This window comes from Manis javanica, chromosome 4 (genome assembly GCF_040802235.1).
Source record: "Manis javanica isolate MJ-LG chromosome 4, MJ_LKY, whole genome shotgun sequence".
Classification (NCBI taxonomy): Eukaryota; Metazoa; Chordata; class Mammalia; order Pholidota; family Manidae; genus Manis; species Manis javanica.
The window spans coordinates 103,803,584-103,828,703 of record NC_133159.1 but is presented as its reverse complement, the minus strand read 5'-3'; the positions used below and the strand labels follow the sequence as shown (position 1 = coordinate 103,828,703).

General features: G+C 38.5%; 1 protein-coding gene across 2 annotated transcripts in view; it reads left to right on the top strand.

The window, feature by feature from the left end:
• Window positions 1-3,625: 3,625 nt before the first annotated feature.
• The window catches only part of WARS2 (tryptophanyl tRNA synthetase 2, mitochondrial), a 127,143-nt gene continuing 105,648 nt past the window's right edge, over window positions 3,626-25,120 (top strand). Inside the window, exon 1 of one of the 2 annotated variants that reach the window (XM_037021256.2) lies at window positions 3,626-3,735. In XM_037021256.2, the coding sequence (XP_036877151.1) occupies window positions 3,643-3,735 (93 nt within the window). In that variant the 5' untranslated portion in view covers window positions 3,626-3,642. The remainder of the gene's footprint in view (window positions 3,736-25,120) is intronic. The other variant, XM_037021262.2, reaches the window with a different exon arrangement.

Genomic DNA, 25,120 nt, shown 5'->3' with positions numbered 1-25,120 from the left:
TAGCTAGAGAGTAGGAAAATAGGTCAAGATACTCTTCTTACTTACCCTTTTAAAAGAGATCTGTGGAAAGCCACTTCATGCTCATGTTGGATGAGAAAAGTTACATTTTGTTTTTCATAAACCTAACCCTACCATGACAGGATAAGTAGGGCCAGTTTTATTTGGTTGAGAATAGCTGCCCAGAGGGGTGAGGGGGATAAGGAGGCACAGTAATTCACAATCACAATATAAGTTGGTCATGGGGACAGTAGTACAGCATGGAGAACAGTCAAGGATTCTGTAACATCTTTCTACATTGATAGATAGTAATAGCACTAGAGGGGGTGAGGATTTAATACCATGGCTAACTACTGTGTTGTACATTTGAAATCAACAAAAGATTGTACATTAATATACTTCAATTAATATGTATATATATATGTATAATATATATATATATATGATGGTAAGGCCAGAGAACTGTAGCTGTACACCAAATTAGGAAAAGAAACATTTGCCTTCATTAAGAAATTTCTTCCTCAATATTCAAAAAACATATTCAATATAAATGAAAGGTCAGAGGTGAATGGATTGTGCTTTAAGTAAGTTTTGAACAGAGATGGCATCTAGTTTTTGCATTCTGCAAAATTCTTCTTTAAGTGAATAAATGTGTAGGGTAACTCTCCATTACCTTGATCACATCTATTACCAACCTGACACCTAGAATTAAATTAGAGAAACAAAATTGGATACTTTGAGACTTGAGGGCTGATTATACTACTAGAGCTACGAATGGATTTAAACTCTCTCCTTATCCCATTTAAATCTAACTGGATATAAACTCTCCATTACTGAGAAATAGAGGTGTGTCTGCAGAGGTGGAGGTTCCCCTTGATGTTCTTAGGCAAGGAAACCTAATCCTTTCTTCTGACACACATGGTTGCAATAGAGAGCGTTCCCCAACTGCCAATCTGGTTTTAATCTATTGTTTCAAGCAAGATGGGATTTGCAAGGAATGTTAAAGAAAGAGAAAAATTATGAGAACTTACTATAAAATAAAAGTGTTGATGAGAAATCAAATTTTAAATAAGTGTTCAAAATTGTAAGCATGAACATATGTAGATATACAATGCATGCTAGAGTATACAACTATAGAAGTTTTTCATTGTTTAAGTATATCTAATGTCTGCTTTTCTAAAGTCTGCTTTCAATACAACACTTATATCCCATTTCACTGAAGTTTTTTGGCTTAACAAATGATAGCAGTGGTACAATATTGCCAATAACTACAGTGGTGCTTCACTTAAACAGCACTTTTGGACAATGAAATGTTCCATAAGTGAACTTCCCACATAACCAAACTAACCCTGCATTACACAAACTTTTGAAACATTTTATATTGAAGTATTTCAAAAGGGTCAAAAGGGTATTACACAGTTTTTCTCTAAAAGATACACTGAATAACATATCTTCCTGAAGATTCAGGATTAACATTTAAAATACTTATTAAACTATGTTGAATACAGCACACTCCTTGAAGAGCAGAAGATGGTGTGCTTAAATGGTAATACTTCTTCCAAAAACAAATGGTTTCAGAATGCCATTGTAAAAAGGTACAAAAGCAGACAAAACTAGCTTGCTTTTAATAAGTCTAGTGTCTTTTCTGCTCTCAGCTGTCTGTTGTGGCTATTAAAAGCCTATCAACCTCTGACAATTAGTTGTGTACTTTCTCAGAATAAAATTTAGATTTAAAAGACGTGCCTACTCTGCACAAGGCATTATACTACATGCTGAAGGAAATATAGGAAATACAAAACAGTCCTTGCCAAAGAGGCAACCTTGCTGTCTGAGAGACACTTGAGTCACCAGGTCATCACTGTGGTGGGAACCAAAATTTAATACTTCTAAGTTTGAAAATAATTTAATTTAAAAAATACAGATATGGAAGTGTTTACACTTGTGTTCTGATATGCTCTCTTCAATAGGAGTATATCTTGGAACTATCTCTCGTGGACATAGTTCAGTCATATGAGCTGTAGATAAAAGATTAAAATTGCTGCTTGAGAAAATTAAATGGGCAGTCCCTTTAAAAAGTTTTCTGCTTCTTATTGCTGGGTTTTCTCTTACAATCCAGATGGCCAAGGACCTCAGAAGTCTAGTTTTGCTAATTCCAAGGGTTACTTAATCTAATTAATAATGTAGCTGTAAAAACTGTATTTTAATGCTTTGCTATATATATCGGTACAAAACATTTAGGCATTTATAACACTGCATTGAGAAGGAATATATATCTTTATAAAGATCATTCATCACTTCCACCAGCAAGGTTTCTGTCCTGGGTAGTATCAGTAATATCACATTTTTGGGTTTAAAATATCTTTTGGTGGCTACTTTTAATTTCCATCGTACAACCATTTTTATTCCACAAACTCTACCTGGTGGTCTTAAAGATGTCCTTGGTTTCAATTACCATGTGTTTTGTAGTTCAGCTCTCTCTCCTGAGCTTCAGGCCAATCTACCTAATGGGCCTCACACTTGGTAGTAGTACAAGCACCTCAAATTTAAAACACAAAACCAAATTGATCAGTTTTGTTAAGAATGAGATTTGGTTGTTCTTTTTTTTTGCTTCATCCCTACAGTTTCTTCCCTGCTTATTTCTGTATTACATCAGTTATGCTTGAACATCACGAGTACTATACCACTCCTGAGATTCTAATGCATGGTTTTAATTTATAAATTTTATCTTAACCGTTAGATTTCAGTTAAGAGCATAGGCATCCTTATTCCATTAATCTCCAACCTCTCCCTATGGAAATGTGGTAATTTAGTTTTTGTTCAATGGGTAGATACCAAGAAACACATGAAGTAATTCTAACAAATCTCTCCCAGTTTTATTTTTGTGTTCAGATAAGTGATAGGTTCTGATCTGCCTGGGAACTTTTTGGGTGCATTAACAGAGGCAGGAGTACTGTGGTAACCCTTCTCTTGATTTAATCCGAAACACAAAACACTTTCTTGTATCATTTATCACCTTCTTCTGAAGCCCTTCCTGGACTACTTTAAAACACCAGTCTTAACCACCACTCCTCCGGAATCTTGGTGTTTGTTTCTACACCTAAAACAGTGCATCATTTATTATCTGCTACTCCATTAGGCCATATACTTCTTAAAGGCAAGATACGTTATCTTTCTTTGTATGTTCAATTCCCAGCAGATGGTGGGGTTCAACAAAATTTTGCAGGTCGAATGAATCAACGAGGTCGCACAGGCCTGAAAGGACCACTTACTGCCTTCAAAGAGGATTGCGAAGGCCCCATTCCTAGAGAAATTTTTCAAAAGCTGACTGGAGAGCTAGTATCTGAAAGACTTCACTTTCTTCCCGTCTAAAATGCTGCTACAAGTATCCCCGAAAGGGTTTCTCCCTCCAGGAAGTCCTCCCTAAAGACTACATCGCAAGTGGGTAACACTAAGGTCAAGCACACCCCAACTCATTTCCTCATCTACTCCTTAAGACCGGAGCGGACTAGGACTCCACTACCGCGGTAGCCACCCAGCTGCCCGCCCCTAAGGCATGAGCGCATGCGTAGCAAGCAAAAGCGCTGGGAATCTGGGATTGGCTCTTGGGGCATACGTCACTCAACAAAAGACGGCTCCGCCCTTCTCATGATGGCGCTGCGCTCAACGCGAAAGGCGCGTGAGTGCTGGAGCTTCATCCGGGCACTTCATAAAGGACCCGCAGCTGCTTCCGCATGCCAGGTAACCAAAGCTGGCACTTCTCCAGCCACTTTCCCGTCCCACTAGGTCTTTCTTGTCCCCCACATCCCCTTCATTTGCTTTTCTCTTTCTGTTTTCTCTGGAGAATGAATAACCGTTCCTATGCTAAGGGGAACTCGTCAAACACTACCCTCCCACTCGGAGCGCGGCGAGGATGCGTGATTGCGTACCGCGCCCCGTGTGGGAGGAGCACGCTGCCGCCTGCGCACTTTGCTGCTGGGTCCCAGCGGCAACTCCCCAGTTGCTCGGCGACGCGGGAAGCCGAGCGCCTCTGAATTTATCAGAGCCCCAAGGGCAGGTCTTTCCAGAACTGCCCACCTTCTCATTACTCTTTCAGCCTCCTTTCCTTAACAGCTAGCCAAGAGGCCAGCGGAGAAATTAGAGAAGACGTCTTGTTAGGAATTGGGCGATTTAAATTGGTGTCACCGCTTGACGTCCTCCCTCTGCCAGTGCGGCACTGGAGCAAGCGTCGGTGCAATCTTCCACTCTGATTCCTCATTGCCCCAAAGTAGACCTCTGTCTAGCAAGCTCTGAAGGAATTTGAGCAGGCTGCCAAAGTGCATCATCCTGTCTGCGCCTGGCAGCACTGTGCCGTTACCGTTAGTCTGTTGTGCTGAGAGCATGGACACGGCGCTTCAACCCGTCTTGTCAGTATTTGGAATCTTACCCTCATGGCAAAAGAAGTATAAATAAATATACATGTGTTTCTACTGTTTCTCCTCTATATTTTCTGCAGTTACCATCATTAGTTTCTTTAGATACTCAAAGATATTTTTTAAAGTTGCAATATTATCATTTCTAATAACCTAAGTTCACTAGGAAAACCAACCTAAAGAGCATTTTAAACAAATGGGCTCATAGACTGATTGAGCTTAAAGGAGCTTTAGAGGGGATCCACACAACAGCGTTATTTACCTTTTAAGAAAAGCACAGAGAGATGAAGTAGCCTGATCAAACTGGCACAATTATCATCTAGCAAAATTCTCATATGGCCTACAGCAGCTCCTGATAGCGCTCCATGCTGATTAGCTCATGTTGAATGCATGTTTTATGGACAATACATGGCAGAGAAAGGATAAGGGAAAAGTCACTGAGACCATTACCCCCATTTTAATGTCATTAAGATCACAGAAACCTATAAATAACAAATACTAATTACAAAACACGGAATGTTGTGGAATTTACAGATTAGTGTTTTCAAACCTTTTAGTTTTGAGTAGAATAAGAATTAAATGTAAGCAAGAACATTTTTAAAGGTACAGATCTATAGATAATTTTCAGTCATTAAAAATGATAGTTTGAAAGACCAATTGAGAAAAGATACAAAATTACATTCAGAGTTTAATTACAATATTGTTTGTAAATAAATATTATATAAATATATGCACAGGAAAAAAAAGACTGGAAGGAAACAATCATCCTTGCTTTTTTGTGTTTTACTTTGGTCTTCTAAATGGTGAATTAGAAGTGATTTACATTTTCTCCTTTAAGATTTCTGTATTTTTCACATGTTCTAAATTGAAGATTTACCACTTTTAGACCCAGAATAAGGTTTTAAAGCATAAATCTCCATATAAATGCACAGTCTTTAATATCATCTGTGCTATTTTAGGTCTCTGAGAGAGATACTTGTCCTATAGTGCTGTTATTAAAATGGCCTTAGAAAAGGACTCCTAAAAATTTATGGCCACTTTTCCTGTATGTATCTTCTTTTTCTCTTGAAAAGCTTCCTTTGAAGTCAAAGAGATTTTGTGAACAGATGCAGAAATATGTGAAGGAAGAATTGGATTCCAAACCAGATGCATTGGACATTTTTATGGTATTTCATAACCTTTGTAGAAAACAAAAATCATTTTGCAAGAGTACCGTATAATAGAAAGAAATGTATACTTATCATATGGACGATTCTATCAAAAGCTAATAGCCTGATTGCTTGTTACTTTTGGCTTTGTAGTGGCTCCCTGAGGTGAGAAGCAAAAGTGGATGAGCTGTAGCAGTGCTTTGTGACTAAAACTGTTGTGGTTCCTAGATTGTTTTAAGCTTTCTTAAAAATACAAAATCTTGGGTAATAATGTTGGCATTGGGGGCCTTTAACCATCTCAAAGGCAGTCTTTTGCCCCTCAAGCTAGATGTAGACTCAAGTTTAAAATAAAAAAATATAAGCAATAGGGAGAAACAGGAATAACAGTGTATGGACCTGCTCATTGTGATGTGTCTCCAATTTGTATGAAAGTGGTTTATTTTGCCAGGTGTTGCCTGAGAAAAAACTGTTGAAATCTGCCAAGATGAGAGTTGTCACACAGCCAGAGGAATGAAGATGTGACATGATATGTTTAAATGCTGATGGCATTAGTTAAATTTAAGCCTGTCATCATTGGCCAAACACAGAATCTATTCTTAAGTGCTAACTTATGATTTTATTTTGCAAAGAGTGAAGTACTGATGGTTAGTAGACCTTTCTTTGCAAGAAAATTTGTAATTATTCAAAGTATAAAATGTCCACATTTTATCACAGCTGAACAACTTACTTCACTTTTAGTTGTCCCAACTGGGTTTAGCCAGTATTAACATACTATTCCTATTGTTAATGGCCACTAAGTTTCACCATTAGATGAAGGAATGAATCATGCCACAAAAAAATAGGCAGTGTATTTCCACAGGAGAAATTTACTCATTTAGAGTAGAAGCTGCTCTTCCAGTGTGACACTACTTGCAGAGATAATTTGTAGGCACAGAGGTGATACATTGTCTCCAGCATGACTTAATTTAACTCTGCTCAGTCATTTAGTTTTCTCTCTAGGTATCATTCCTTAGCAATATTCTATCTTCTATTCCCAAAGGAATGCTTAACATTTTCTCTTAATTTCCCTGCTTACTAAGTGAAGCACCAACAATCTGTAGGTTTTTGCATCGCCCCATCATCTGTATTCTATTGGTCCTCTATAGTCATTTATCAAAATTCATATACCACTCTCTTTTTTTCTTAGCACATAGTCTTACTTGGATCTCTTGAACCTGCCTCTGGTTAGTGAAGGTACTGCCTTTTTGACTACCCATTTATCTCCTAAAAAGCAGAATTGAGCCACCCTGATTTCTAACCCATGGAGATTCTCACAACCTCCACTTCTCCATTCCTACCCTCTAGGCCAGGATACCAACCAGCAGGGATGTCAGTTTCTCCTTCACATTCTTGTCCTGGTGTTCTGGCTGTGAGTCATTACCGAGCCATGCAACTCCACTGTGGATGCAGTTCTGAATGAATGATGTTGGTTACATTGCTTCTTATCCCAGCTGCTTAGGATAGTATTTTTCATCAAGCTATTTGAAAGCATAAAATAAAATAAATCATATCTTATAAACATTTTCATGTAGAATACATTATTCTCACTAATAATAATATCCTGTTCTAATATTTGTAGTTTCCAAAATGGTTTACATATTCTCATTTAATTTTGAGTACAACAAAGTTTCACTATTTAGCCATCTAAAACTTTTATTCAGTGATTACATTTTATTGTGTCTGCCCATTTTCTTTTTACCAGTTTTGTAATGATGATGAATCTAAAGAAGTAAATACCAGTATTTCAGTTATTACTAGACATAATAAGGATGGAGGGAGGTGGTACTAACACACATTTTTTGGGTGCTTATCATGTCCAAACATGGTTTTAAGCACTTGACTTATACATTAGCTCATTTAATTTCATAACTCAATGAGGTAGGTGTTAATATTAGCCCTATTTTATACATGAGGGTACTGAGAGGTTAAATAATGCACCTAGCTAGCAAGTGTTAGAGCCAAAATGTAAACCCAGGTAGCCTGATGCCAAATTCTATACACTAACTATAGTAAAATAATACTAAATTCCAAAACCAATTTCCCATGATTATATGCTGATAACTGCCTTGTAACTTTTAAATCTGCGCTATGAAAACCACTTATATATCTTGCCATGTGACATGCAGAGTAGAAATTATAAATCATCCTTGTTGCTGTTCTACAGTCTTGTTGGGCTCAATGAATTATGAGAAAGGAGCAAAGCTGTCTTGTAAATTTATCTCCATGTCTCAATTCGACTACTGCCACTAGGATTACCCTGTGTAAAATAAGGGCTTTTAACACATGAGTCCCAAGGTACCTTCAAGAAGTTTGGTTTATACACAGTCATAGTTAAAAAGTCATTAAATGATTTTCAATCATTAAAAATGATAGTTTGAAAGACCAATTGAGAAAAGATACAAAGTTACATTCAGAGTTTAATTACAATATTGTTTGTAAATAAATATTATATAAATATATGCACAGGAAAAAAAAGACTGGAAGAAAACAATCATCCTGTGCACAGCCCTGCAGGCATAGGGGAAGTGGTGAGTGCTGAAGCTGAAGGATGACCAGGGGACCACTATCTAGGGTCTAGCTGGGGTTTATGGCTCTAGTACTTCAAAAGTAGCAGAGGTGCAAAGTAAGAAGATGGGAGAAATGAAAGTAATTAGCATTGTTGGCCGTTTCTGCAAGGGTTAAGTAAGAATTTTTCTCTAGAAAATTCTCATTCCAAGGAGTTCTTAGGGGAGTCTATAATTCACTAAGTGAACTTAAGTGAATTACTACCAATTAGTACATTGATTAGAATGATGTTGAAGCTTTAAACTAGAAACATTCAACAGTTCATTTTAAACACTAAATAAAAGGCCTCTCATAAACTTTTCCTTACACTCCCCATGAACGGAGGTTTTGCATGAGCCATTCTACTGGATATTCATTCAGCACCATGCTTTACTCACTGTTACCTTTGGTCCCTTAGAAAGCAGGACATTTTAATGGTGAAGGGAAATGGATCTGTTTACTCAAATTCTTGATTTGGATTCCTGTCCTCCCAAGGGGAAAATGGTCTGTCAGCCAGTTCATACATTTGCTGGAATAAAGAAGAAGTCCCTTGGGCTGGGGCTGAGGTTGCATGATGAGGGTGGAGTCCCAAGGGAGATGTTAGGGACCAGACTACACAGAGCCCTTGTCAGTTCTGGGAGCGAGCCAGGTTGGCCCTCTGTGTATACAAGTTATCTGGCTATCTTGGTTGTGCAGGAAAATCCTTCTGTGCAGACTGCTTTGGCTTCTCCAAAGGCTGGCAAAATTCCAGCCACCCCCATGCCTCCAAGCTGTGAAATGCAGTAACCTAGAGAAGCATGTGACTATGGGATAAATAGTCACATGAATATTATACTTGTGATTTTAAAGTTGACTAGGTCGTCGATAATTGGAAGTGTAGTAAAGCAGATGTAGGACTGTTGGGATCAATTAGGCCTGGCTTCAACACATACTAATTCTGTGGTGCCAGGCAAGTTATTTGACCTCACTAAACTTCAGTTTTCTCATCTCAAAGGCTTTAATAATAAATAATACATTGTAGGAGTTTTATGTGGATTTGAGATCCTGCCATATATATAAAGACACTTGGCTAAAGCACAGCATCTGGTGGGTCCTCTGTGCTTGATGATGTTTATTTCTTCAAAAACATATAATTCTACTCAGCAAACTTCCTGTCCTTCACCCTTATCAATCTTAATAATCCTTTGTCTCCCCCATCTCCACACTAACCTGCCCCTTCTCATTCCTCACAAAAAACAATCCGACAAGATGAGTCCCCCAAAACAGCACTCTGATTATATTGTTCCCTTGCTCAGGAACCTTGGGGAGCTTCTCATAAAGTTCAGCCTTCTTATAGCCCCACATCCAAGATCTTCCATAGTCCAGGTTCAAAACACTAATCTAAGCTATGCTGTTTTATGTAGATCCCTTACCACGGAATTCATAGAATCTCCAAGTTTTCTAGAGACTTGGCTGGGATAACTATATGTGCAAGAAAATGAGTTATTTCTTAGATCTTTGGCATAATAATTCCTGTAATAGAGCTCAGTAAGTATTTACTGAATGAATTCAGTGAAAAATAAAACAAAATGATATAAGACTAAGTACATACCATTGGCATTTAGCATATTGTTGAATTTAAACCTTACATTTTTGTGTATATTTTTATATATTTAATTACAGATGTTCAGTGTTCACTGCAGTTTATAACTGATATTATTGCCCTAAGTTTCCAGATGTTTGAGTGACTGGAAGATAATACTGATTTTATTTCAATGATGTTACAAGTAGGCTGTGAATTTTCTACTTGTTTTTATAACTGATTCTTATGGCCGCTCTAGCCCAAATTTATTTTTCACTAGTGTAGCTAATTATACTGAGGTTTGCAACCTCTATCTATTATACTAAAGTTTGTTACCTCTATACATAGGAAAATGTAGACATACTCAGGATTAAGATGAGAAGATTTTATTTGCAGTGTAGTTTTGTCTCAAGAGACTATGATTTAATAAATGTGCTATATTATCAAAACAACTGACATGCTTTTTGCCATCATAAATCATGAATGTGCTTTCTTCAACTCTTGAAGGAAAGGAAAAGCTCATTTATTGTTATCAATATTGCCTTTTTTCTTAATTGTCCATCTTAAGTTTTTTTAAAATAACCTGTCAAACCATGCCTAGTCCCTTGCTCTACAGATCTTGCTATGCTGTGCGTGTTTGGAGAAAACAGCCCTAGTCTCACTGCACTCTTACACTCTAGAATATAATGCCATTTGTGAGCTTACAATCTAATGCTGTTTCATTTTTCTTTGTACCATTATAAAGAGTGGAGTAGTGTGATTCAAGCAGAATTTATACGTACATTACAATTCTTTTATAGTGTCTTTTTTTTTCTTTTATAGTGTCTTAGTGGCATTTCAGTAGGTGTTAAGGAAAGTTTTACTTCTCTATTTGCTTACCAATTTATCTTTAACATGCTGAATAAAACCTTAAATCAACGCAGCATAATCATAGAACTATCATAGAATGTCATGTCTGTTAGAAGGGGTTAACTGCAGCATCTTCCTGAATAAGGTCTGTGACTACAGTGGCTAGACATCTTGTTAATCTAGGACCAGTTGTACCCATAAATCTCTAAAATGTCTTGGAAATTCCAACATTTCAGCATCCACATGACATCTCCCATATTGCTTTTCACATTCTAAAATGGAACAGAAATTCATTAGCAGATCATGTGTCCTTAATTTTGATTGGGAATCTATTAATATATCTGTGACTCAACTAAAGACCCAGCTTATGCTCTAGTCTTATTTTTTGTCTAAATAGCAAACATTTTGGTCAGACTTCCATGATACCTGTCTTCTTGAAAGTCAATTGCCCATCTTTATTTAATTTTTATTGAAGTATAGTTGATACCCAGTATTATATTGGTGTCAAGTATACAACACAGTGTTTCAAAAGTTACTTACCTACATTCTTTAAACCTCACCCCAATTGGTGCAGTTACTATCTGTTAACATAGGAATATGTTACAGAACCATTGGCTGTATTCTCCGTGCTGCACTTCCATCCCGCGACCAACTTACATTATGATTGAGATTTTGTGTCCCTTTATCCCCTTCCCACCCACCCATCCTAATAGGTGACCACCAGCCACTTCTCAGTGTCTCTGAGTCTACTGCTATTTTCTTAATTTTGTTTTATTTTGTTTTTAGGTTCCACAAATAGGTGAAGTCATATGGTATTTGTCTTTCTCCATCTGACTTATTTCACTTAGCATAATATCCTCTAGGTCCACCCATAATTTCACAAATGGCAGGATTTCTTTCTTTTTATGGCTGAATAATATTCTACCATGTATATGAATTGTATCTTCTTTATCCATTCATGTATAGTGGACACTTTTGTTTCTTCCATATCTTGGGTATTGTAAATAATGGAGCAATAAACATAGGGTGTATATATCTTTTTGAATCAGACATTTTGTTTTCTTTGGGTAAATTCCTAAAAGTGAAGTTACAGGATCACATGGTATTTCTATTTTTAGTTTTTTGAGGAGTCTCCATACTGCTTTCCACAGTAGCTGCACCAATTGATATTCCCACTCACAGTGTAGGAGGGTTCCCTTTTCTCTACCCTCACCAAAACTTATTCCTTGTCTTTTGAGTAGTGGCCATTCTGACTGGTGTAAACTGATATCTCATTGTGGCTTTGATTTGTGTTGCTTTAATGACTAGCAATGTGGAGCATCTTTTCATGTGCCTGTTGGCCACCTGTATTTCTTCTTTGGAAAAATGTCTTTTATAGGTCCTCTACCCATATTTTAATTGGGTTATTTGTTTATTTGGTGTTGAGTCATATGAGTTCTTTATATATTTTGGATGTTAACCTCTTATTGGATAAATCATTCATGAATATATTCTCCCATATTGTAGGTTATCTTTTTGTTTTGTTGATGGTGTCCTTTGCTGTACAGAAGTTTTTTAGCTTGGTGTAGTTCCACTTGTTCATTATTTTGTTTCCATTGCCTGGGGAGATATGTCCAGAAAAAAATTCCTCATGCTTATGTTCAAGAGATTTTTGCCTATGTTTTCTTCTAAGAATTTTATGGTTTCATGTCTTATATTTAGGTCTTTAATCTACTTCAAGTTTACTTTCGTGCATGGAGTTAGATGGTAATCCACTTTCATTCTCTTTCATGTAGCTGTCCAATTTTCCCAACACTGTTTATTGAAGAGACTATCTTTTCCTCATCAAATGCCCATCTTTAGATTAACCATGTGGAGATAGGACCATTCGGCTTCCATTTGATCACTTGTTAGAAGGGATGGGAGAGAGGAGTAACTCTTTGAAAAGGGGTAGTAAAGCTATGACCATTGATGGGTTTACTATCAGCTGAAAAGCACTTAAGTTTGTGACTTCTTTTTAGAGATTATCAAGAAAAGTATGTAAAGTGAGACAAAAATAACTTTTCAACCCTCAGCTCAAACTCTGGGAGGAAGACCAGAGTTAAAGACTCCAAAAAAGAGACAGAGAGACAGGAGGAGAGTCATTAGAGTGTGAGTGTGGCTCTAAGGATTTCAAAGGTGCAGAGAATTTCAAAGAAGAATTGAGTGAGATAGTGGTATGGTACAAGAAAGACTAAAAATGATCCATTAGAGTTTATAATTGGCATATCACTAATGATATTAGTAACAATAACTTTAGAGTAGTAATTGGTGCAGAAGTTTAATTATAGTGAGATGAGAGGTAGGGAAGAGAGGATTGTTCTTTAGAAGAGCCTTAACAAGAAGGAAGTGTCAGGGAAGGTGAAGGGAGTTATAAAGAATAGCCCGACCAAGCGAAATTTTTGGAGGTGGAAGAGACTAAGCTTAATTATAGGAGCCAGTAAAGATGGAGAGATGGAAGATATAGGAAAGAAATGGAAAGAAACAGAAGAAGTGCAATCCAGAGCAAATGAGTGAACAATAGGAGGGGCAAATTAACTCTGAGACTAGGAGAAAGAGGTAGAGATGGTTGTGGGTCTAGTATATTTTTCGAGGAATGGGATGGGAAAGCTAGGAACTCCAAAACCTGATGAGTATAATTCTCTCAGGGGGTTTAAATCCTGAGGAAATAGAGCAGGTTAGTGGTTTGTAACTGGAAACTACATTAAATATATAGGTAGATTCTGCATCATTTGGAGGTTTGTCATTAACAAATTGGCAGCTACTGAGGTGTATAAGTGAAGAATGAGTTCTGTAGCTTTCATCCAGGATTAGAGTCTTTACACAGCTACTGAGACATAATGGCAAGGGAGGTGGGGTGGCTAGTGAGAGCATAGTTCAACTGTTTGGGGCCAAGCTCACAGGGGAGAAGAGAGGACGGATAGGGACTGCTACATCAGGAAAACATGGAAAAACCAGAGGCTCTGCTTTCCAAATGAGGTTGGAGAGCAGGAATAGTGAGAATAAAAGTATGAAAGAATTGAAAAGTAAAAGGTTTCAAACTGTATAGAATATTGGCATTTATGATTTCAAAATGGAGGAATTCTGCGTGATGACAAGGCCCAGTGTGTCACTGGAAACAGGTGACTGATGTTAGAGAGATCAAGCAGAAGTACTGAATGCTAATGTGTTGGATGGATAGTCTGACCTGATAGCTGAACTCTCTTGGATAATGAGGTTAGGGTAGAAGGAGAGACAGTTTCCTAAACCTTAATCTATTTGAGACAGTATTCTGGAGGTGGAAGATAACAACAAAGGACTAAATAAGTGTAAACATCTGTTCTCCCATTTTTGTAGTCATGTAAGACATTTCTGCCTATTTGTACTCAAATGTCTCCGGAACTATTAAAAGACTGTTCAGTAAAGTATTATTTGGATATATCACCTGGTGAACTCTGTTCTCATCTCTAATTCATGGGAGTAATAAGGTCATGAATATTTCATATGTCTTGATGTATTCAACAAATACTGAACACTTACCAGGTGCGAGGTGTTGGAGATAGACCATTGAAGAACAAAGACAAAAATACTACATTCTAGAGGGACAAACAAATAATAAACAAGTAGTTAAAAGATATATGTTAGATGATAATAAGTGACAGGGAGAAAAAGTAAAGCAGGGACAGGAGATGGTGACTACAGTTTTAAATTGGGTGGTCAGTGAAGGGCTCCAAGAAGGTAACATTTGAGGACAGATCTGAAGGTGGTAAGAACATATACAGAGAGTATATGTGGAGGAAGAGCATGCCAGGTAGAAGAAAACAAGAATGAAAAGGCCATGAAGTAGGGACTAACCTGGGGTATTTGAAGACCAGCAGGGAGGCTAGTGTGGCTGAAGAAAAGTGAGCATTTGCTTTAACAAATACTGTATAGTACTTCCTATGTGTTGAATGCTTTTCTAAATCCTTTGCAAATATTTAGTCATTTACTTCTTATAACAACCCTATAAAACAGTACCATTTTACAGATGAGGCTTTGTAAAACAGATGGTAAGTAATTTGTAACACAAAATGCACATAGTGAAAAAGGGAAGGGAGCCAGGGTCCTAACTATGGGTTGGTTTTGCATTATGCTTCCCAATAGTGTAGTAGGAAATGACTACATTTATTTATTAAATAAGGTAGCTTGAAGGTAGAAGTGGGCAAGTCACTTGTATAGAACCTTAGAAGCAATTGTAAGGACCTCCTTGTCTTTTACTCTGATTGAGTTGGAAACCTATTTAAAGATATTGTTTGGAGGAATGACATGATTTGACATCAGTTTTGAAGCTTCATTCTGTTGTGTTAAGAACAGAATACAGAGGAGCAGGAATAGAATCAAAGAGACCATTTAGAAGCCTAGTACATGATCCAAGCAAGAGATGATGATGGCCTGGGCTTGGCTGAGTGGTAAGATGATTTCATGAGAAGTGGTCAGATTCTGGATATTTATTTTAAAGGTAAAGCCAATAAGATTTTCTTACTGATTTGATGTAGGATGAAAGAAAGCAAAGAGTCAAGATTGATCCCAAGGTTTTGGCCAGAGAAGCTGGAAGAATGAATTTACCACTTACTAAGATGGTAAAAACTGCAAGAGGAGTAAAAAAAGATCAAAAGTTGAGTTGTAGACGTGTGGCGTGTAGATGCCTAATGAACATCTAAGTGGAGATGTCCAGAAAGCAGTTAGCTATATGAGACCGAAGCTCAAGAGACATGTCTAGAGATACAAATTTGGGAGTCCTTGGTATAGACTCTGCTTAAAGTTATGAGACCCGGTGCAATCTAGCATCTAGGCAGTGTTTTTATAAAGAGAAGAAGTCCAAGTACTGAGCCACTGAGCATTCCAACAGTAAGAGATTGGCCTGATGAAAAGAACCAGCCAAGAGAGTAGTAGCCAGATAGGTAGAAGAAAAAGTAGAAAAAGGTGATATCCTGGAAGCCAAGTGAGGAAATGTTTCATAGACCAATGCATATGTGCCTGTGTGATATATGAATTTAGAATAATCAGGAATACCAGCTACTTTACTGATTACCATAGTCTTTACTTACAGGCAAATTTAATTGGGAAGCCAGATTATTAAAAAAGGTAACTTGATGGGTATGGAATCAGCATAGGAGTTCACTAGATCACTTCATTGACAAGTGTAATCAAGTTATAACAACCCAAAGCTCCATCTCCATCATGGGACCTACCTCCTCCTCGGGCAGCATATTCCTAGCCCGCACACAGTGCTGTATCCCTTGAACAGTTTTTTAAAATGCATGGCCAAGGTTTTCCCAATAGAGCTGCTTTTCTAAGCTTCCATCCCTCCAGGAGACATATTCTTTCTCTAGACATGTTAATATACCTCAGCTTGTTTCTATTAAGTCTTGTCCTCAGAGTTCTCATATATTTTTTTGGGGAAGTCGCTATTTCCTTTTATTAAAATGTGGACCTTTTACCTAGAAAAAAATGCACATAAACTCTCAAAACTCTGTGTGCAATTTCACAAGTCCATAAAACCAGTTTAAGAACTCTTCCTTTAAGTTGATCTGTCTCTGTGTTGCTGACTAACTCACAGAAGGTAAACTTGACTCCCTTCTTTCCCTTTCGCCTAATTGTTGCCTCCTCTACCGCTTACTAATGACAAACTGGTCTTGTGATCTGCACCATAGGACTTCCACATGAAATTGTTTTATGATGAAGTATTTCTGGTACTTCAATAAGTAAAACCTGTTGTTGGAGAATGAGGTATATCTTCACACCTTATTCTTTTCTGTACAGATGGCTTTATAGTGAAATTATAGTATATGCTTATACAATACACAAATGTATAAGGTTCATGCTAGCCAACTCTAAAATTCAGTCTTTAGTGGTAGTGTGAGAATCTTACTGTAAGATGCTGGTGCTTAAACATTTAGGAATATATATATTTATTAAACGTTTGGAGGAAATAGGAGAAGATTAAAAATATTTGCTTGCATGGAGAAAAAAAAAGCTGTCCGGAATATTAAGAGCAACACCCATCCAAACTTCACAGAAAGTGTCACGAGACTGTCAGTTATTAGAACTGATCAGATATTTGGCTGTCCTTTTCAACCAGAAGATGGATTTGAACTATATTACCACATCCATGGTTTAGTTTTGAAGAGAGGAAAAAAAAAAAAAAGCCAATTATTTGTCTTTTTGTTCAAAGGCCTTTTTTGTCTTGTAGATCCCTGAAAAGCTAGTAGAGAAGCCAGCCTTTCACATCCATTAAGATTAGCCCTGAAATTGTTGAATTTGATCTCTTCCATTTGCCATCTGGATACAGTAGAGAAAAAGCTATTCTGCATTGGGTTGCTGGACACCATCCAGAAAATAATATGTCAGGGGCATCAAAGGCTTGAGGCACTCGGTCCAGTCTATCTAATGATCACAGGCAAGGTCTGCTCTCCAGTTTTATAGTATGTTTTATTTTTGCAGTGAGTGACAATATATATCCCAGCAAAATAGATCACAAAGATTACTGCCAACCTGTCAAAGCTAGGATTCTTCCATCATATACTTCAAAAAAAGACCACATTTTAATTGGCCAGAGCTTGATTTCCAAAATTGAGGAAGCTCCATCTCATCCCAATCTATCCCCTTTCTAATGGAGAACACTTGATGCAAAGAGGATTTTAATTAATAGATTGTTTCATCCCACACACCAAATGTCACATTTAGTCTCCTTAAATTGATCTCATTTAAAATTGTATTCCTTATCCTCTTTATAAACCAGCCCAGTCTCTGGCCAGCTAATAATCATGCTGGCAGCTTTCCAGGAATCTGACAACCGCATCTCATTATTCACACCAACTGGAGCCAATTGTGGCTGGCTTTTTTTCTTTTTATTCTGTTATTTAAAAATGTATATAGGAAGCAACAGCAAGTGATGGCATGTCATTTGTTCTCCCCAGGGATCAGGAAAGAGCCTTGCATAATATGACCTGTAAGATCAGGGAGCGTATGGCTGTGTTTTAAGGTAGCTGGAGGCCATCTAACAATAGCAAGCTTTGGTTTAAGTCTTTGCAGGGTGTGCTTAGGGACGAATGGATAGCTTCTGTAGTAGGTAAAATCGTAGGGCAATTGCTACTTTGTCTACTATACAGGGAACGGATGGCAGGAAGAGATGTCAAACCCTAGCCATGGGCATTACTTTTCCTTGTGGACAGGAATGGTCTCCACGCTGCACCCTAAATACTAGAGCAACTCCCATATTTCTCACCTGGAAGCTGGAGAAGCCCTTGCTGGGTTCTGGCTGCTTACTGCAGGGGGTGTCAAGGACAACGGCACTCTAGTTTTGTGCCTTATTCAGGGTATCCAGGAGATCTAAAGTCATTATTTATTCTGCTCAAAACTGGTACTTTTTGCACTCCCATCTTATCATCCAGAGGCTTTACTCACAGACTCTTGCTGTGCTTTTTACCTTCAGATTGCCTGGTATTGGGAATAACAAATAGTTCTCTTTGATTAAGAAAAATAAACAAAATCTCCTTCAAACTATAAATCAAGCAAAGCAATGTCGATGATTCTTAGCAGAGTTATCTCTGCTGAGCTTTGTATACATACTCATAGCTTCTATCCAGTTCCTTTCAGGCCAGCCCAGCCCTTTCTGTAGCTGGTGGCTTGTGTTTCCTGCAGTGTATACCGGCTCTCAGATCCCCTCTTTGGCTTAAAAAAATAAACTGACAAGCAAACAAAGGAAAGGCTGTGATATCACTTTCTGGCCCTGTCACCTCCTAACCAAGTCACTTAACCCCTCTGTGCCTTAGGCACCATATCTGTAAACTGGGACTCGTAGTAGTACCTACGTTATAGGTTTGTTGTGACAGTTAAGTCAGGTATGTGAAGAAAAAGCCTGGCACAGTGGAGTGCTCAATATATATTTACTGCTGCTGTTACTGTTATTATTTGATGCACTTTAGTTTTAAAAAGTTCAGTAATTTTTACCTTAATTAAGTATTTAGCATTTTAAGCCCTTTAATATTTATCATAGATTAAAAGATTCTAAGTTCTGCTGAAAGAACTTTGGGGATTCGCAAACAGAAAAAGTTGGAGCGAGGGAGATGTGGGATCACATTGTTGCCTTGCTGGCTTTGACATTGCCGCACACCGTGTTGTATGGAGCCAGGACACCCAGCCCCCTGCTGGATGGCAGCGCCAGCTCAGGGATTTGCTGTTTCTGCTCACCTTTGCCTCACCAGTATCTAGAACAGTGCTGGCCTCTCAGGATGGTGACTCCCTATCATCAGTCATCTCCTTGATCTCAGCTCAGTCCCTCATGAATTCCCAGGATTAAAAAAAAAAGGTATTTATCTTTTGTCCTTTTTTAACAAAGAAATTTTTTTATTGCCATTACCTATCTGTACTTAGTTGTATTATCTTATCTTCTTGGTTGTAAAGAATGCCCTCAACGTGGGAGCTTTGGTAAGAGGCAGAACCCATTTTGCCACTAGGGAAGCGAGAGGGGAGGTTCCTCCTCAGTTTCTCAGCCCTAAAATAGAATGAGCAAAGAGAAGCACATGCCCTGGGCTCATGCAATAGGACTCACCCGCCTGGGCCTATGAATCTTGCAGTGGGGAGGCTAGGAGAGGAAGGGGTGGAGGGTAAGAGTCACGGTGGCAGCGGCCTCTGCCCCACTGTACCCCGTGGTTGTGATAACACCCCAGCTGGGTGGTGTCTGCTACTTGGGTTTTTCTACTTTAGATGGCCAGCGTCAGTTCGTTGCTCACAGTCAGACTTCTGAGTGGTGTACATGGCTTCCGCTGGAGATCTCACCATCATTCACAGTTGCATAGCTTCACAAATGCTACTCTCCTACTCTCTAAAACCCACCCACTGGCCTGCAGCTCACTTAGTCAGGCACTCACACTCCAACCATGTCCCGACCCAGTTGTGTCCCATAAGCTATCAATCTGCCTCCTTTCTCATGACCCATCACGCACTCCTCATGGTGGAGCATCATTGTCCCCCCTTTGCAGATGTTCTGGATCCCTTTGCAGTCTCTCCCTCTTGAGTACATTCATCAAAACCCAGCCTGCTCTTCATCTTCTCACTTACGCGCAAGCAGCCAGACACAGTGCAGAACATTACAGAGTAGGCTAATTGCTTCGACTTGACATTTTTGACCACAGTCCTGAAACAGGCACTTACTAGTGCCTGAAAACTGTGCTTCTCTAGTAAACTGGGTTTGCCTCTCTGAGAAGCCACTCCCTGGGACTCCATGTTATTCATTTCTAGTTCTGTACTCTTCCCTTCCTCCTGGCAAACAGATACAGTTCTCACTTCATACTTCATTCAGAGAATAGAATGAGACACACTCTCTATTTTTGTTCCAGCGTCTATGCTGTGTTCTCTGTTGTCTCGAGTCACGGCGGGAGTCATATTCTTGCTCCTCGCGCTGATCACTCAGTCCATCTATGCTCTGGGTTCCCTCTCTGCTCACCTTCTGAAGAACTTGACACCAGTGCTTATATTCCTTTTCTCTCATCTCCTGCATCATAAATGTCTCCCTCAGTCTGGATAATTCCTATTGCCATACAAAATGCTCTGATAGTTCCCATCTTGAAAAAAAAAAACATTTCTTGCCTCTGTAATTCCCTTTAACTGCTGGTTCACTCCTCTGCTCCCTTTCATGGTAAAACTTCCGTAAAAATTGTAAATACTTTCTTTCTCAACTTCCTAAAATAGCCTATTGGAAGGTGTTTTCTAGTCCAATCTCTCTGCTCTAATTGTTCTTGTCAAAGTCTTCAGTAACCTTCACATCGCCAAATCCAGTGGTCAGCACTGAGTCATCATATTGCTTGACCAATCAGTGGCATTTGTCTCCATCCTTTTTCATAAAACACTGCCATGGTGAGTCAGCTTGCAGGATGCCCCGCGCTCCTGGTTTCCTGCCTCCCTCATTGGTGCACCTGCTGGTTACACCTCCCGGCTCCTGCCCTCCCTGCCCTGGACTTCTGTGTGCTGAAGAGCCCCTAAGCAGCTTCTGGAGTTCCCCACTGCAGGCTCTTTGTGGTGGCACTCGTCCCACTTTATGGCTTCAAATACCAGGAATATGCGGAGTCTTTCCAAAGTCAGTGCTCTCCTCTATGGCTCATGTTGTATCCGTCTACCCAGTTAGCATTCCCATGTGGAGGACTAGGAAGCTTCTTTACCTCGTCCAAAACAGAACAGTAAATGGCCCCAGGTCCCAGTTTCACCAACTAATACTTAGGATTCATCCTCAGTTCCACCCTTTTCCTCAGCCATGTGCCCAGTCCATCAGCAAGTATATTGAAATTTCTTTCTAAACACTTGTCAAATCTGTCTACATCTCTCCATTTCTCTGCCAATAACCTAATCAAATCCACCATCATTGTTTACCTCTGCTCCAGCCATGATTTCCCTGCTTCCATTCTCAACTGCCTTCTATCTTTTCTTCATCTAGAGGCCAGAGTAATCCTAGAAAAATGGAAATCTGATCATGTCACTCCTTACTTAAAATCCTTGAATCACTTCCCAACCCAAGCTCCTGCCATAGCCTCCTAGGCATGTGTGACCTGCTTCCTATCTGCTTTTCCAACCATATTTCCTGCCTCTTTCTCCCCTTGCTCACTGTACACCAGGACACTACACTGGTCTCCTCTCTGTTCTTGTTGGCTTGTTTGTTTTTTCCCTCTGGGATGTTTTTGTCTTGCCTCTTCTTTCAATCTGTCTTTTCTCTTATTTTTGATAAAAGTTCAAATGTCATCTACTCCAAGATACTTTTTGTGTCCTTCCTATATCTAAAATAATCATTTCCCCATTCCTCTGTTATTTCACCCTGCTTATTCTTCCTGGTATTAATCACAGTCTGTATTTATCATGGTTATTTATTTGCCTATGTTTTACATGTCTCTTCCTGGAATTAAGCTACACAATATGAAGGCCACATAGTAGATGCCCACAAATATTTGTTGAATGAATGAATGAATGACTTTCTCTCCCAGTGATTTGGTGTTCTTTGGCAATTCAGTTCATTTTTTGAGGCATCAGGTTTTTCATCTGAAATGTTGCTGTTTGACATAATGATTTTTAATATTCCTATCTCCTATGATTTTCAAGAGGAAGAGAATGGAGGCAAAGACACCAATAGGAAGGTTATTGTAAAAGTATAGGCGTGCAGGTAAAAGGATCTTAGTATTATGGGTGTTAAGATATTAAAAAGAATTTGTTACACATACATATATTGACTGTAGCATAAAGTGGGAATAAAAGTAAGGTAAGACTAATGTTTAATATGGTCCCTATTTTGTTTTAAATGTATTCTACATATATAAATGTTTTCATATCTTATAAAGGTATGTATGCACTCCTAAGTCTTAATGTTGATTGCTTTAGTGGGGTATAATATGAAGAAAGAAAGAATTTTTTTTACCTCTTTCTTTATACATCTCTATATTATTGGGCTTGTTATAAGAAGCATGTATTTAAAATCTAATATTCAAGCCACATACGGTTTGAAAGAGAATGGTGCACCCTGGGCCTCAGGCCATATTGTCACCTTTTTTTTCTCCTCTTCATTTCATTAGATTTTTTTAAAAGTTAGATAATATATAGAGACAGTGACATATGAGAATTAAGATCTATTTTCTTACTAACTCAGCATGAGCCTGATATACCAATGTATAGCTCTAATAAATTTAATTAGACTAAGACTCTTCACCTAAACCCAAACCCCAATGTTAGGATGTGAATTACCAGCTGCCTGAGAAAAAGGGCACAAGAATTTGATCTCCTGAATGAGGGAAGACAGAGTCTAGGAAGCCAGGCCTGGCTCTAAGACAGGCTTACAGGGATGGCAGAAAGGGCAAGGCTCGTCTGGAAGCAAACATGGTCCAGTCAGGGACATTGAAACCGATCATTCCAAAGAGCGATTCCTTAATCCAAGGGGAGAGCAAGGACAGGGGAGGAAAGGAGCTCCTTTCTATTGTAGCAGAAAGAAGATGGAAAACTGCTGCTGCGAGGTAGGACCTTATTTATTAAATGAGAATAGAAAACCATGAACCAACAGAGACAAAATTGGAGAAACCAGAGAGGCTAAAATACAAACAATGCAATGTAGCTCAATGAAAATCAAAAGTGAATGTTTTAAAGGATGATAATAAGCAGCATCAGTTGATAGACTCAAAGAGGTCATTGAAGAACAGCAAGACAGGAAAAGCCATTGATTAAAGGATTAGGGGATCACTACTGGTTTTAGAAAAGCTTTATTAGCTTAGTAGGTGAGAAACCAGATCATGGGGATGTCACAGTGGGGGATAGATTGTGGGTGGTGGCATTGTCTCATAGCAGTATTTGGGAAGAGTAGGCTAGGGAGAAATAACTCCATATAGGAGTAAACCTCTGTATGTTTCTACACAGTAGGAAAGACTGTATAAAGAAATAAAGATTAGAGATGGAAGAAAGAAAAGGAAAACTTAATGGAGAAATAGTCTGAGCAACACAAAAAAGGATAGAATCAGTAGCACTGTGGGACAGGGTTGGTCTTATGGGGATTTTTCTCAAAAAAAAAGAGAGAAGATGGCTATATGGAAATATTTACAGTTACAGAGTAGAGAGGATGACACTACATACCGAACTCAGTAAGTAAGAATTAATGTCATCTTATAAACAGAGGGAAGGCCCTAGGGGCTAACGTGGACTTGAGATTTTAAATTGCCTCTAAGTAAAATGGGCCAGCGATTAGCTGGGTGTGGCACCATTGTCATTGGACTGTAGGGTTTCCAAAGGCAAGGACTGTGTTTTATTACTCCTCTATCCCCCCACCCCCAACACAGTGTTTAGTGCATGGTTAATACTCAGTAAATACTTGGATGGATGGATGGATGGGTGGGTGGATGGTCTGGTATCTAGTATGTACTTACTGAAAGTATTTCGACTGAATTAAACTACTTCTGACCCCTAGTGAAGGCTTAAGGTGAAACTAAATATAATCATTAAACTAATCCCACAACAGTCTGTAGTTTGGAAATAGGACTTAGTAAAGTAGATGGTACCCTCGCTATAAGCCCACAGTTTTGCATGTCGCTTTCCATGGGATGAGGGATAGCAGTGGCCATTTCATTTTGGCAATGCTGGGTGAAGCGTGAATCAGATCTAGCCACGCTATTCTGGTACTTACAGCTCTTGAATATGGCCCAAGTTCAGGAATGTCATGCTTGTGCCCATATTTGCAGTTTCAATGGCCCCACAAAGCGTCTGTACCTTCCTGCTTTTGCTGCTTCATCTGAATGTAGAGGTAACTTTAAGATAGTTCAGATATCCCTATTTAAAATCGGGTGACTAGTGTGTGTGGCAAAGAGGCTGGGGAATCCCATGTCAGATGTGATCCCTTTATTAGGAATCCCATGTCAGATGTGATCAGTGAACATCAAGAGTCCAAATTTAATGGTATGTGCTTTTACTCAATGAAAAAACTTTGAAGAAAAGGCAGAGCAGGGAAAGACACTGCTTGAAAAAGAAAACAAAAATACCTCCAGTCTTATTTTTCTATGAGAATAAAAGGGAATTGGTGATGTAACTCTCTTATTCATGCAAGAGTTATATATGGAAGATGTCTCCTTAGATGAGGCTAGTATAGTATCACTTGTCCACTGGGAAAATTTTTTATTATCCTTCGTAACAAAAATAGCATGATCTTTGTTTTGGTTTTATATCAATGAACTAATGTTACAAATTGATGATTTCCTAACAAAGGGAAAGGGAAGTTGAAATGATTCTGGTACTAAAATACACATTTCTCCTCAACTTACCAGTTGACATTAGGAGTTTACTCTTTTTTCACTGCTACCATGAATGCTCGTGGGACCAAAACATTTTTCTTCATGTGGCTTTGGTTGTTAGGAGCCGTCGCAGTGGAAGCCCTGGCCCTTGAACCGTAGCAGCAGCAGGTGAGAGGAGGAGGAACTAGATTTCAAAATATTTTTCTAAGAGGTTATTTGTCATGTTGAAGTTATCAACACAACATCTGATGTTAATTTTGAGATTCTTAATTTATCCCTTTTAAAGATTCAGATTCAAAAAACATAAACACATTTCCACTCAGTTTTCCCATAAATCCCATTCCTTACCTCAACTCAAAACATCCTGATCCTGCTGTGTTCTGCTCTGTTTCTGCCCCTGCCTGATTAGGTGTGTTCCTGGGTGCCTGCTGGGGTGCACACCATGCTTGTCTTCCAGAAAAGAGGAAATAGCTCTGTATTGTAGGTTAGACACACTCTGTCTAAGGATGGAAAAGGTCAAAAAAAATCAAACCAAATTTATACATATATATGCTATGAGCTCCCTGTATACTGCTGAGTCTCTTCAACAGCATATTATTAAAATAAAATGTCAGGAAATAATCATATAAAATCCACTCTGAACTTTAAAGTAAGATTGCATTCTAAGGAAAGTTGAGCAACTTTATAAGACGTTCATAAAAATAGTTTCAGCACATTTATTCTTAGAGTATTTTATTACAGATTCAACTAAAATTACAATAAGAATTTGGAAAAATATTCTGACAATTG